The following is a 14,580-nucleotide window of genomic DNA, read 5'->3' on the forward strand; positions in this document are numbered from 1 at the left end:
CCCACAGCCCCACTGCCAGAGGCCAGACTGCATCCATCCCTCTGAAGTCCAAGTACACAGACCCTCACCCCAGGCACCCAGGCTGGCCATGACTTCCTGTCCCAGGCAAATCCAGGCAGTCCCAGCCTTGAGCCAAGACTAGGAGGGGACAGGCTGCTCCTGTCTTGAGAAACTCGGGGTCAACCACCTGCCATAGGAAACAGGTTAATGTCTCAGACTCAGGCTCAGTGAACACAGGGGGTTATGGTTGGGACATTTTAAAATAAGAATGACCCAGCTCAGAGGGACAGTGTGGCCCTGTAGAGACAATGAGCTTCCCCTTCCCTCTGATTACGTCACATTGGCTTTGTTCTCTTTGTTCCAGATGGCCCGGAGACCCCCACCATTTCCCCCTCAAACCCCCGTTACAGTTCTGGGGCAAACCTCAGCCTCTCCTGCCACGCAGACTCTAACCCACCCGCACAGTATTCTTGGCTCATCAATGGGAGGCCCCAGGAGCCCACACAGGAGCTCTTTATCCCCCACATCACTGTGAATGACAGTGGATCCTATACCTGCCTCGTCCATAACTCTGTCACTGGCCTCAATAGGACCACAGTCAAAAGTATCACAGTCTCGGGTAAGTGGCTCCCTGGACCACTGGCACCAGCTCAGGGTGGAGGTCTGTCTGGTTTTCAGAAGACAGCCTAGGTGTTATTTGCCATCCTGTGGCCATGGACACGAGCAAATCACAAATACTTCCCTTGAACCCTCCTCCGACATCTCTGCAGACTCTTTCCTCCCCTTGCTCTCTGATTTCTCGTGGCAGATGTAGGTCCAGCATGGAATGTGAGGATGGGATTCTCTCAGCCCCAGAAAGCCCCATGTGGTAGAGGAGTCTTCACAGAGGGGAAAAGCCATGGGTCCTCAAGGTCAAGTTGCTTCTTCTATCATTAACACATTCCTCTGTCACCTCTTTCCTGTTACCTACTCCATGTGCTACAAGGAAAAGACAGGGCTTTGAATCAAGTTCACCTCTTTTTTTTCCCAAAACAAAAGTACGAAACCATCTCCAAGGAGGAGTGAGCAAGATAGTCCTCTGCGCTCCGCTGTGCTCTGGGCTCACCTGGTGACTGACTCTGCTCTGATGCCATCTGTGGTGGAATAGGGGCCTGTGTAGGAGCTGCATGGGTGGCCTGTCCTCAGTTGGCAAAATTGTAACACCAATTGACACCAGAGCCTCCCTCAAGCCAGGCTGCGTGGAAATGGGAAAAGAGCAAGCCATGGGGCAGGCTCCTCTTAGCTGTGTCCTGGCTCTGAAGTCACCATCTATATAACACTATGTGACACCAGTTTATATGATATACCAAAGGAGAACAGCGAATAGTGGTACATACTTGAAAAATACACAGATTCATCTATGAAGTCCCTTCATGGGACAGGCGCAGTGCCAAAATGTTCATAGTTTACAGAGAAGACTAAGAGTACCAGCCTTTTGAAACTGTGACTACTTTACACTAGAGATTTCTCTCTCTGTGATAGTCAGTCCACAGGCCAGGAGAGAAAGTCCTATCAGATTGAGAAATCCTTTAGATGGGAACTTCTCCAGGTCCTAAGGTCATGGCTGGACAGTTCTCATTCTCTAATAATTATTTAACAAAAAGGAAATGCCTTCCCTTCTCTGTGTAAAGCTACCATACTAGATAGGAGGTCCGATCATGTGGAAGGTCACAAAAGCTCTAGGAAAGTGACCCCCTTGGGCTGGATGTGCCATGTAAGTGACCCCTCACTCCATCCTACATCTTCCTGGAGGATCGTTCTATCGATGATGTTCAAAATGCACAGACATCACGAGGGGCAGACTATCAATCAGGAGACCAATTACAGTAAACAGAATGGCAAAGTAGTTAAGAGTTCTGTCTCCGCTCGGATATCCTTAGTTTCTTATTCTGGGTCTAGCAATCATTGTGTGACCTTGACAAGATTCTTTTTTTTTCTGCTGTAGCCATTTTTATATGGTAAAACATACAAAAGGTTTACCATTTTAATCATTTTTAAGCATACGGTTCAGTGGCATTAGTATAATCATATTAACGCTTGCACAATCATCACCACTCTGCATTTTCAGAACTTCTTCATCTCATCATACTAAATCTGTGTACCTATTAAACATACCTCCCCACTCCCCACCTCATCCCCTGGTAACCATCGTTCTAATTCCTCTCTCTATGAATTTGACTATTCTAGATTCCTTGAATAAGTAGAATCATATGATATTTGTCCTTTAGTGTCTGGCTTATTTCATAAATGATTTCTTAAGGTTCATCCATGTTGGAGCATATATCATAATTTCATTCGTTTTTGAGGCTTTATGAATAACATTCTCTTGTATGTATGCATCGCATTTTGATTATCATTCATCTAACCGTGAACTTCTGGACTGTTTCTACCTTTTGGCTATTGTGAATTGTGCTGCTTTGTACATAGGTATACAAATATGTGTTCGATCCCTGCTTTCAGTTCTTTTGAGTATACACCCAGCAGTGGAATTGCTGCATCAAATGGTAATTCTTTGTGCAGCTTTTGGAGAAACTGCCATACCATTTTCCACATTGGCTGCAACATTTTCCATTCCCACCAGCAATGTACAGAAGTTCCAATTTTACCACAACCTTGCCAACACTTGTCATTTGGGCTTTTTAAAAATATATGATAGCCATCCCCTTGGGTGTGAGGTAGTATTTCACTGAGGTTTTATTTTGCATTTCTGTAGTAATTAGCGATGTTGAGCATCTTTTCATATGACTATTAGTCATGTAACTATCATCTATAGAGAAATATCTGTTTAAGTCCCTAACCCATTTTTTCATTGGGTTTTTTGTTGCTGAGTTATAATTCTCTATATATTCTGGATATTAATTCCTTATCAGACATATGATTTGTAAATATTTTCTCCCACTCTGTAGGTTGTCTTTTCATTGTGTTGATAGTATCCTTTGATGCACAAAAGTTTTCAGTTTAGCTGAAGTCCAACTAATCTATTTTTTCTTTTGCTGATTGTGGTTTGGGTTTCATATCCAAGAAGTCACTACCTAATCCAAAGTCATAAAAAACTCACCCTCTATTTTCGACTAAGAGCTTTTATAGTTTTAGCTCTTAGATTTAGTTTTTTGTTTGTTTTTTTTTTTTAAGTCTTACATTTAAATCCATTTTGAGTTAATTTTTTTTGTATTCTTTTGCATATATATCCAGTTTTCCCAACATCATTTGTTGAAAAGATTGCCTTTTCCCCCATTGAATGCTCTTGGCACCTCTGTCAAAAATCAGAATATTTGGGATCCCTTGAAATCTCATTTGAATTTTAAGTTGGATTTTTCTATTTCTGCAAAAAAAAGTCCTATCAATTCTCAATGACAGGACTTTGGGTAGCACTGTCATCTCGACAGAATTAAGTCTTCCAACCCATGAACACAGGATGTCTTTCCACATATTTGTGTCTGTGATTTCTTTCAGTGATGTTTCGTAATTTTTCACTGTACAAGTCTCCTTGGTTAATTTCTAAGTATTGTATTCTTTTTGATGCTATTGTAAATGAAATTGTATTCTTAATTTCCTTTTCAGATTGTTCATTGTTAGTGTATAGAAGTACAACTAATTTTTTTAAACAAACTTACTTATTTAAATTAGTTTCAAGTGAAGTACAACTGATTTTTGCATGTTGATTTAGTATCCTGCAACCTTGCTGAATTTGTTTACTACTTCCAATGGTTGATTTGTGGGAACTTTAGTGTTTTCTACATGTGACTTCATGTCATCTGTGAACAAAGATCATTTTACTTCTTTCCAATTTGGATGCCTTTTATTTCTTTTTCTTGCCGAATTGCTCTGACAAGGACGTCCAATAATATCTTGAATAGAAGTGGCAAAAGCAGGCATCTTTGTCTTGTTCCTGATCTTAGAGGGAAAACTTGCAGTCTCTCACCATTAAGAATGATGTTAACTGTGGATTTTTCATATATGGCCTTTGATGCATTGAGATAGTTTTCTTCTTTTCCTAGTTTGAGTGTTTTTATCATGAAAGAATGGTGTATTTTGTTGAATGCTTTTACTGATTCATTCTCCTTACTATAGTCTTATCATATTTTCTATTTCTTTGTGATTCCATCTTAGTAGGTTTTGTGTTTCTAGGAATTTGTTCATTTTATTACATTATTCAGTGTATTGGCAGACACTTATTATAGTGCCCTTATAATTCTTATTATTTCAGTAGAATTGAGAGTAATTTCCCCACTTTCCTTTCTGATTTAGGTCATTCGAATCTTCTTTTTTTCTTAGTCAATCCAGTTAAAGGTTTGTCAAGTTTGCTTTTCTTTTCTGAAGAATCAACTTTCAGTTTCATTGATTTTCTTTATTGTTTTTATATTCTCTATCTTATTTATTTCCACTCCAATCTTTATTATTTCTTTTATTCTGCTAGCTCTGTTTTTTTGGTGTTTTTTTTAGTTCCTTATGTTGTAAAGTTAGGTTGCTGATTTGAGATCTTCCTTTTTCATGTAAGCATTTACAATGACAAATTCCTTGCACAAGAGTCTTAACACATCATGTTCCTCAACTGAAAATTGAAATAAGCGTACCTGCTTCATGGTGTAGTTTTATATATTTAATGTAATAATCAGTTAAACCCTTATCAAAATGCCACACACACAGGAAATGGTCCGTGAGTGTTAGCTGCTATTATTACCACTATTAATAGCCGCTGTGAAGATAGATGGTTCTAGAGTCAAATCCCAGATCCACTTCTTACAAGTCATATGACTTTGGGTAAATTTTTCACTGCTGTAAGCCTCAGCTTTTTCATCCTAAAGTGGAAATAATGTCTACCTGACAGGGTTATTACATGAATCAAATGAGGCGCATGTAAAGTATTTAGCACAGAGGCTGACATCATAGTAAGTGCCCCATAACAGTAGCTGACATTAATCATTAACTTTGAGTTGAATGAGAGCAGTGAAAATAAAAAAGAAAAAACAGATGCAAAATGTATTATAATTGTGAGAGCAGTGAAAAGAAAAAAGAAAAAACAGATGCAAAATGTATTATAATTGGGTGGGGGGCATTACACACAAAAATCATTGGGACATGGTTACTGACTAAATATGGGAAGGGATAAAAAGGAGTTGAGTGCAAAGTTTTAAACCTGGTTTGTCAGTTTTCATCCCCTGAGATGCAGCCAAGATGGGATGAGACATACAAGATATTTATCAGGAAAATTGCCTGGGAAGGAAAGTGGGATGGGAGTGGGAAGAGCCTGGGAGAGTCCTCAGACCACAATGCAATCTGATAGCTGCGAAGGAGAAGGAGAAGGAAGTTTTAGGTTGCAATGCAGCATCAGCAAGGCTGACGGGGGCTCCTTGAGCTTGAATAGAAGTGGCAAAAGCTGGTATCCATCACCCATCAGAGGAAAACCATTTCTCACAGAATTAAGATGATTTCATGTCCTAGATGGAGCCTATGGGAAGCGTGGTCTCTGTGCAGAGGAGGTGGTGCATTCTGAACGTCATTTAAGTCCCCAGCACAAGGGAGAAAGACCCGAGAGGCACAGATTCATGGCTGCCACACCTGGTACACAGAAAAAGATGCAACCATGACACGGTGCAGAAAGGCCAGGGTGGAATCGAGGCAGGTCTGACCACCAACCTAGAAATACACTGCGAGAAAAAAAAAGACATGGATATAATCGCCTCACAGCAGCCATCCCACAGAAAATGTACACCTTGGAGGAACGAGTAGAGACCACTCGATGTTGAGAGTTGTTCCCCAGGCCACCCCCACTGTAAAAATAACATCACCTTCATTTATTCTTCCCTTTTCTATCCACGACAGATGACTCAACAGCAGAGAGTGTTGGCCTCTCAGACGGGGCTATCGTCGGCATCGTGATTGGAGTCCTGGTCGGGGTGGCTCTGATAGCAGCCCTGGCGTACTTTCTGTACAGCAGAAAGACTGGAGGGTATGATGGCCTTTCCTCCTGTGCAGCTTCCTGCAAGGCTAAGCGCCATGCTTGGGAGAGGGGAGATTTCCCTCTGTCTCTGGGCCTGGATCTGCTCCTCCTCGTTCCTAAACTCCTGCTTCTCGGCACTAATTCCTGTGGCCGCTCCTTCCTTGGTCTTCAAGCTTCCTGTACCCAACTCTCTCTTGGACTTGGTTATTCCCATCCCCATCTGGTTTAGAGGAGACAGATCCAATTATGTTCCTCGGTCTCCCATTCAGGGAAACCAAGGTCCAAGAAGGAAAACAAATGAGATGAAAGGAAGAGCAAGAGAAAAATAAGGTGTGAGCTCTGTCAACCAGAGGAGGAGGAGGAGGGAGAGATAAGAGAGGAAGAGAATCCAAGAAAAAGTAGAAATCAGAGGCTTCTTGGGCAATAAACAAAGTGAGAAAAACAGCATCTATGCACGAAAGGGAAGGGTGTCAGGGCAGAAGTAGGCTCAGAGCAGTTAAAGAGAGAGCTTAAGCGTGAACATCAGCAGCAGGACAGGCGTGCGCACTAGGAGGGATGGCGGGCACACTGGAGAGGAGGCGCTGAGAGGAAAGGCAGGGCCGACCTGGTGTAAACGAACGCTGAGGAGCCCCACGGAATTATCTGGGACAGTGTCCTTCCTCACTCAAGGGGCAAAGAACCTGTGCTTGGGAATAGCAGTCACAATGTCTGATATTTATTTAGGGCAAGTGACCAGCGTGATCACACAGAGCACAAACCCTCAGCCTCCAATCACAGTAAGTAAAGCCATCACCCAGTGAGCTGGTGTATTCTACCACGTGCGTGCCCTGCCCCAGCGGGGAATTCTGGATTCCCAAATAGTCCCGCCCCTGTGAATTTTTAGAGGGGATCTCCGTTTCCCAGCCTTAAGTCCTCACATCCTTCTAGCCACAAAAGTTTCCCCTGAGACACAGCCCTGGGGGAGACTCGCTCAGCCTAGGCCAAGTAAGATGGCAGGCCTGGGTAAGAGGGCCATGTTTCCGGGAGCCACTCCTTACCCTTCCCCCTGCCCCTCCTGCCTCTGTGACGGGCGTGGGCGCTCTCCCTGTCTTGTGGTGCTCTGGGTGCTGCGGGCCTTGTTGCCACTCCTTGCCACTGGCGCCTGTTGCTGAGAAACACATCTGGGCAAAAATCAAGGCATTGTGAACTGGAAAAAGTCTTCAGAAGTCGATTGGGCCCTCTGAGGTTCTACTCCTGTCCCCTCTCTGGCACTAACGCGCTGGGTCTGGACCACACACTCTGAGGGAAGCGAATTCCTTAAGTGATCATGGGCCACCTCCCCGCCCCACCCTCCCACCACCTGCCACCTGCTTCGGCTCCAGATCACAGCAGTAAGGAACACCACCCTCTGAAGCCATATGTCAGCTCTGCATTTTCATGGACCGCTAACTCTTCTTTCTCTTCCCCAGGTCAGAGACATTTTGACAACTCACCTAACCAGGTAAGCGTAGCTAGTTTCTTGGCTCACTTTCTCTTGGAAATAGCTCTGTGCAGAATGGGTTACTCTTGAAGACACTAAGGTAAGATCAAGTTTAGGTCCCAGTTCCTCAACGCAGCAACAAACAAAGACGTATTGGTTCATGAACAACATGGACTCTAGAGTTTTCCCTGTCCTGGGATGAATCCTGCCTGTGACTCTTAGTAGCTCTGTGACCTTGGGCAAGTAACTTAACTTCTTCGATCCTCAGCTTTGTCATCTGTAAAATGGGCATGCTGCCCACTTCGAGAAAGACTGACGGAATTAAACGAGATCACAAATGCAAAGCACCAGCACCATGCCCAGCATGAGGAAGGCACTGGGTCATCCTCCCTCCTCTACCTTCAGCCTGGCCCTGCTCTTACTGCCAAAGGATAATGTCCATTCCAATGGGTCCGAGGTCTTGACTCCTTTACTTTATAATAATCTTACCCAATTTCTCTCAGCTTGTCAATGGAGCACACACATATACTGAAAAGTGCTTAAATCATAAGTATATTGTAATGATACAAATTTTCACGCATTGAACATACCCAGTTAAACAGCACTGAAATCAAGAAACAGGACATGCCGCCATCACCCTCAGAGAAACCCTCCAGTTACTTTCCTCCGAAAAGGAACTGACCACTATTTTGAATTCCAATGCACTAGATTAGTTTTTCCTTTATGCTCTTACATAGTATATCCTTGTATGTAAAAGGAAAAACAAAGCATATCCTTGAATGTGTCTGGCTTCTTTCATTCAAATCGTTTTTGTGAGATTCATCCATTTTGTGGTATGCATTGGTAGTTGTTCGTTCTCATTGCTGTATCATCATATTCCGTTGTATGAATATCATAATCTATCTCTTCTAATGATCATTCAACAGGATGTCAACAAGCAGAGATAATGGATAAAATAAAAAAATAAAAAATAAACCCTTCCCCAAAGCTAGAAGTTTCAAAGTGGTGAGAGCAGGTGGTGCTGAATCACACCAGATAGGGTGAGGGCCTGACCTATGACAGTGACTTAACTGACCGCTGCTCATGCCTTTCAGATGGAGGAAGTTGCATATTCTTCCCTGAACTTCAGTGCCCAGGAACCAAAGAGACCAACCTCAGCCTCCCTGTCCCCAGCGGCCACAGAAACAGTTTATTCAGAAGTAAAAAAGAAGTAATGCAACCTGCCCTGCTCACCGCACTGCCGACTGATCCCAAGCTTCTCATCTCCATCACTAGGGGATCCCTTTCCCTTCAGAGAAACACTAGGGGATCCCTTTCCCCTCAGAGAGAAGGAGAAGCCTCTCTCCTTGCTTCACTCCTAGTGAGGCCCCTCCAGGCTGCCTGGTCAAGTGCCTCCCTTCAGAGTCAACAGATGAAAGGTACATCCGGGAGTCTGTAGGAAGCCCAGCCTTTCTTGTCACTGAAATTTGGCAAAACAGACCTTGAGAGTTGCCAGAAACTTCGGCCCCTCCCCCTTTCCTGCCCTGGACTTGATCTAAAGTTACCTATTCAGAACACTCTTATTATCGAAGTGTGACTTGAATTTGCTGTAACCCTGAGAGTTATATCTTTATCTTTTGAAATGCATGTGCCAGAAAAGAAGAGAGAAAAAGTAAAAGTTGCTCCTGTCTCTCCAAAGCCCAGTGTGAACCTGCTACACACAGGAAAACAAATATATAACCAGTTGTGAACTAGAAAATTTGACACATTTGTCCACTGTTAGGTTGTCTATGTAGGACCAGAGCCTAAACACCTCGCTGCTTGGCTAGAATGTCACCTAAGCTCTTTGGCAAGCCTGTCTTCAGAGAATCCACTAGAAGCAACTAGGAAAACTATAGGTGATTCTCAATAGAAAATGTAAAGAAAAAAAAAAAAAACCACGTATGTTTTAATAACTCGATGGACTCTATTCAAGGAACTGCCTGCAGAGTGACAGGGCTGTGGCTTTAGGGGGCAGTCAGCTCCCAACAGAGACAATCTGCTGGGAATTTTCAGAAAGAAATCAGAGCGTTACCCTTCAGAGATTATTTAAATAATTATTAAAGAATGAACAATTTGGAGCATTGGGTTTTTTCCTGTTTCTCTGAGACGTTGTACCGTTTTTATTTTTGTAACTCCTTATTTATGTGAAAGGGGGTATTTTTACTTAGCTGTGTAAACCAATCTGAGCGCCTTAGGTGAAAGAAGCCACCAAGACCCCTCAAGTCCCCTGGGCAGGAACTCCTCAAGGCTTTCGTGTCAGGGGATCCGAACAGAAAAGCAGCAGCAGCAGTTCTCATTCATGGCTAGAAGTGGATGGAATTCAGTTTCCAGGCATCTCGGGCCAATCATCAGCCCCACTGTGTTCCACGTTTCTGCCTGTGCATGTTCTGCCCGTCCGCCCCACTCGCTCTCTCAGGAAATCTTAGCCTCTGCTAAGATGTGTTTGGTCCTTGAGAAGTGGGCACCCCAAAGGGAACATTATCACATTGTTGACACTGTTCATAACCTAGAAGGCTGCACAGGTGCTGACGCTCCGTGGGACGTGGGAGGATTATGACTGCGCCCCCAGCTTCTTGAACAGACTCTGAAATTTGTTTTCTCCCATAGGGTCTGTGAGTCCCAATGTGTCAGAATAAAAAGGAAGGGCAGGAGAAGGAGAGGCAAATGTACTTCCGCCCAGCCTTCTACACAGATGGACTCTCTCTGGGGCTGTTGACGGAAAGGTTTTATTTGATACTAATTACTTGATCTCATGCTGTGTCTGCGAGGCCCCTCAAGGAGGGTTAGTTGGGAGTTCTCTGTACTCAGGTACCTCTTTCAGGGTTTTCTAAACCTGACAGACTGTGTGTACTTCCCCTCATCCATGCTATACTGTGTTATTTAATTTTGCCTGGCTAAAGCCACTTCTGAATTATTTGTAAAATTTGCTTTATATTTATAATAAAAATTATGTCAGACATCAACATGCCGCCTCACAGTTGATACTACTTTAGACAATGTCTTCTTTACAAGCAGAAGAAAGAGAAATCGCTTCACAGGGAGTCAGAGTAAGTCTATTTCTAAGTCTACAGATATTGGATGTAGTGATCAGAGAATTCGCCAAATTCATTTGCACACCTGCTAACACAGTGAGTCCATCTAGAAGCAACAGGCCACAGCGGCAACCCGCCTGGAAGACGCTGCCTGCTTTCCTCTGGGAAAGATGATGAGTAAAACATCTCCCGGCCTCTTTATTCAGGGCAAATAACACTTCCCCCACAGGTGGCTCCAGTGAATCAGGTGCAGCAACAGACTTTTCATCACAGGATTCTCCACAGGTTCTGTCACATAGAAATCTCTCTAGCACCTTCTACCTTCCTTGGCCCCTCCTGGGGTCAGATCTCTTCTAACCTGAATAACCTTCATGTATTAATTACATTAAGTATGAGCCTGTTACCTCATTTCCTTCACTTCCGAGCGATTGAAACGTGTGCTGTCTTGTCTTTTCCTCATTGAATTTCTCCTCCATCTGCAAGACCACCGGAAGCAGCATAAAATCAGCATCTGTCTCTTGGCCAAATTCAAAAGTATATTCACTATCCTCACACTGTTCGTTTTTACATCTAAGACCACGGACAACTGTCTCCTTGGGCAACCCCCTCCTTCCATCCTCCACCCACACACTGCATCCCCACACACACACACCAGAGTTAACGCTCAGGCCCCGCCGTCTCCCTCCACACCACCTCCCAGGCTTCAGTGACCACTCTGCAGATGGCCCCTACTACTTCCCAGAACTCATGACACTCAAATCCGAATAATCTGAAATTACTCCCCATTTAAACTGGCTTCCCCACGGCTCACTCATGACCCTCAGTGACACAACCGCTTCCTCAGCCCTTGCTTTTGGTTTCCCAGATGCGACACATTGCCAAAGTCTGTCGATACTTTTTTTTAACATCTCTCAGTTGTGTCCTCCTCTCCATTCCAATAAACCCAAATAACCCCAGCCCTCAACATGCTGCTAAAAGTGCAGCTTGACTTCTTGTCTCTATTCTCTCTATAGAAATTTCTTGCGAACCACTGACTCATTACCTTCCTAAAAACTGGTTCACTCCCCTACTTCGGAATCTACAGTGGCCTGCTCTGGCCTATCAGGTAAGTTCAGATTTTTTCCTCTCTAGTATAATCCCTCCATTCTAATTAGACCTGTCTCCTTACCCACCCCTTCCCCTCAGCCCCACACACATATAATTCTTAGTCACAATGATAGGCCTGAAAACAAATACCACACAGGGAAATATTCCTTCCTTCTGGTATCTCACAGCGGGGTTACCCACACCTAAAATGTCAGTTGCACGCAACAACTCTGACCTGTAACGTTAATGTGCACACCTGAGACTCAGGACACCACCTACCTGCGACTGAGACTCTTTTCCTAGTGACCAATCTATGTGTCCATAAAATCCTCATGGAGCACCTACTATGCCACAAGTCTCAGTGTTAGACAGCATGAAAGACAGAAATGATAAGGGGTCCCTATCTCAAGGAACATAAGTCCTAAGACAGGAGATAAGACATGAAAAATTATTACAACACAAAAATAGAAAGAGATAAAAGCCACAAGAGAAGACAGAGAGAAATTCAATAGAAATATGGCTAAGCATTAGAATGACTGGGAAAATTTTTAAAAACAACTGATACTCAGTCCCCACCCACAGATTCCAATTTAATTAGTGTGGGCTGGAACCTAGGCATTGGTCATTTTTTAAAGCTTCCCAGATGCTTTTAACATGTAGTCTGCTATCACAGGTAGGACTTGAGCCTAAGAGTAGAGGGTTTCAGCAAGGAGTATAAATCAGAATTACCTAGGGAACTTTTCAACATACATAATAAGCCTGTAAACCATCCCTGAAGAAGCTGATACAGTACGTCTGGAGTGAGACTGTGACTTGTATATTTTGAAAAACTTCCAGGTGATTCTCACAATATATTCCCTGTTAGGAAATACTGGCCTTAAACACAGGTAAGACTGAAAAACTGGGGAGTTGGGAGAACATTCCACAAGACAAACAGAACATAAATAATATATTCTGCAAGGTATCAAGTACTCAAAAAGAAATTACTGACAAATAGCTAAACTTTAAAAGACTGATGATATCAAGCACTGTGAGGATGAAAAACAACCGGTATTCTTAGATATTGCCAACGGAAATATAAAATGCACAACCACTCTGGAAAAGTTTTGCATTTTTTAATAAAGTTAAATATACAGTTCAGTAATCCTACTCCTAGGTGTTTACCCAAGAGAAATAAAAATAGATATTCACACAGTCACACATGAATGTTCATAACAGCATTATTCATAATAGCCAAAAAACGGAAACAACCCAAATATCCATCAACATGTGACTGGATAACAAGATTATGCTATATCCATACAAGAGAATACTAATCAGCAATAAAGAGGGCACAAACTGCTACTAAAACGAGAGGGATGAAACTCCAAAACATTATGCTGTGGAAAGGAAGCCAGACACAAAGAAGCACATACTCTAAGAGGCCACTTAAATGAACTTCAAGAATAGGTGACAGTAATTAATGGTGTTAGAATTCACCATCGGGCGGGGGAGGGGTGGAATTAACCGCAGAGGTACACAAGGGAGCGTTCTGGACTGATGGAAATGTTCGATGTCTCAATTCAGGTGAGGATTAATTACACAGGTGTAGACATTTACTAAAAATCTAGTTGTACACTTAAGATGCATTCCTGTATGCATTTCAATGTATTTTAATCTTATCTCATTTTTAAAAATAAAATAAGCAAAGGAACAGCTAATTCAATCTAACAGGTACTCATTTTCTATTTTTGCAAAACAAATTATCACAAATTTAGTGGCTTAAAACCACACCCATTTATTAGCTCACAGAATTCAGTTCCTCGAAGTAATGAGACTGAGGTCCCATTGTCCTGCTAGGGACAGCTCTCAGCTACTAAGGATGTTCTCAGGTCCTAGATACGAGGTCCCCTCCATCTCAGCAATGGAGAACATCCCTGAAATTGAATCCCTCTCACACTTTTAATCTCTGATTTCCTCTTCTGCAACAAACTGGAAAAAACTGTCTGCTTTACCGGGTTCGTGTGATTAGATCAAGCCCACTCGGATCACCTTTTTTGTTAATGTTAATTAATTACATTTGCAAAATCCCTTTTGCTACATAAGGTAACATCCCGGGCATGATATCTAAACATATTCATAGTCCGGGGGTTAGGGGTAAACCTTGGGGTGCCACCTTAGAAAGCTGTCCACCACAGCACTGCAGGGAAGCTATCCATAGGGTCGAGGATCTCCTTCAGTTCAGAATCCCTGTTCTGAAGAAATAGCAAAAAAAGCCAAACATGCTCGCTCAGTCTAAACTCTAAGCGAGAAAACAAGAGACTAAGGACAAAAAAAGCAGAGACAGGCAAGGGCCCATTTTCCTTCCAGCCTGTAAAAGTCTGAGTCACAGGTACACTCACTGCCCTCAGACCTTTAGTAATGTAGATCACAGGCACTGGGCACCGCAGACATCTATTGTAACCTCCAACCATAGTTATCGGAAACCAAAGCCATCCCAAGAAACCAATCAAAAAGACAGGAAGGCTACCTTAATTCAACCAGGATGTTTTATAGATTTCTGATGATTCATTCATTCAGCAAACATTTACTGAGGATTTATTATATATTGGGCACTAAACCAGGTGCTGAGAACTCGAAGATTCAAAAATAAGCCCAGATTTGGATCTTTATTCAAACAACTCTTATTTTAAAAAAAAAAAAAAAAAAAAGGAGGGAGGAGAAATAAAGGAATAAAGAAAAGTAGAAGGGAAGGAAATGAGGGCAGGGCAGGGAAAAATTATGAGATAACTGCAGAAATCTGAACGTTGAATATTTTATGGTATTGAGGTAGGGATAGGGGCATCACTTGCAAAATTCTTAACCTTTTTAGTAAACATAGTTAAGTCTCTTCTTTCCTCCTTTCTCTGGAGCAAGACCGTCTCCCTGAGACTTAGATAATTACCTTGAAAGTGGTGACTCAGGTCCTCTGGGTATTGATAAGGATCACTGAAACTGAGCACTCTCCTCGGCCCATTAGAAAG

At 42.8% G+C, this 14,580-nt stretch overlaps 1 protein-coding gene across 1 annotated transcript in view; it reads left to right on the forward strand.

Moving 5' to 3' along the window:
• Positions 1-9,370, forward strand: part of CEACAM1 (carcinoembryonic antigen related cell adhesion molecule 1) — a 50,736-nt gene extending 41,366 nt beyond the window's left edge. Inside the window, exons 5-9 of the mRNA XM_006903879.2 lie at positions 365-619; positions 5,863-5,989; positions 6,704-6,756; positions 7,429-7,460; positions 8,534-9,370. Of these exons, the coding sequence (XP_006903941.1) occupies positions 365-619; positions 5,863-5,989; positions 6,704-6,756; positions 7,429-7,460; positions 8,534-8,653 (587 nt within the window). The 3' untranslated portion in view covers positions 8,654-9,370. The remainder of the gene's footprint in view (positions 1-364; positions 620-5,862; positions 5,990-6,703; positions 6,757-7,428; positions 7,461-8,533) is intronic.
• Positions 9,371-14,580: the final 5,210 nt, after the last annotated feature.

Source organism: Pteropus alecto, unplaced genomic scaffold (genome assembly GCF_000325575.1).
Source record: "Pteropus alecto unplaced genomic scaffold, ASM32557v1 scaffold920, whole genome shotgun sequence".
Classification (NCBI taxonomy): domain Eukaryota; kingdom Metazoa; phylum Chordata; class Mammalia; order Chiroptera; family Pteropodidae; genus Pteropus; species Pteropus alecto.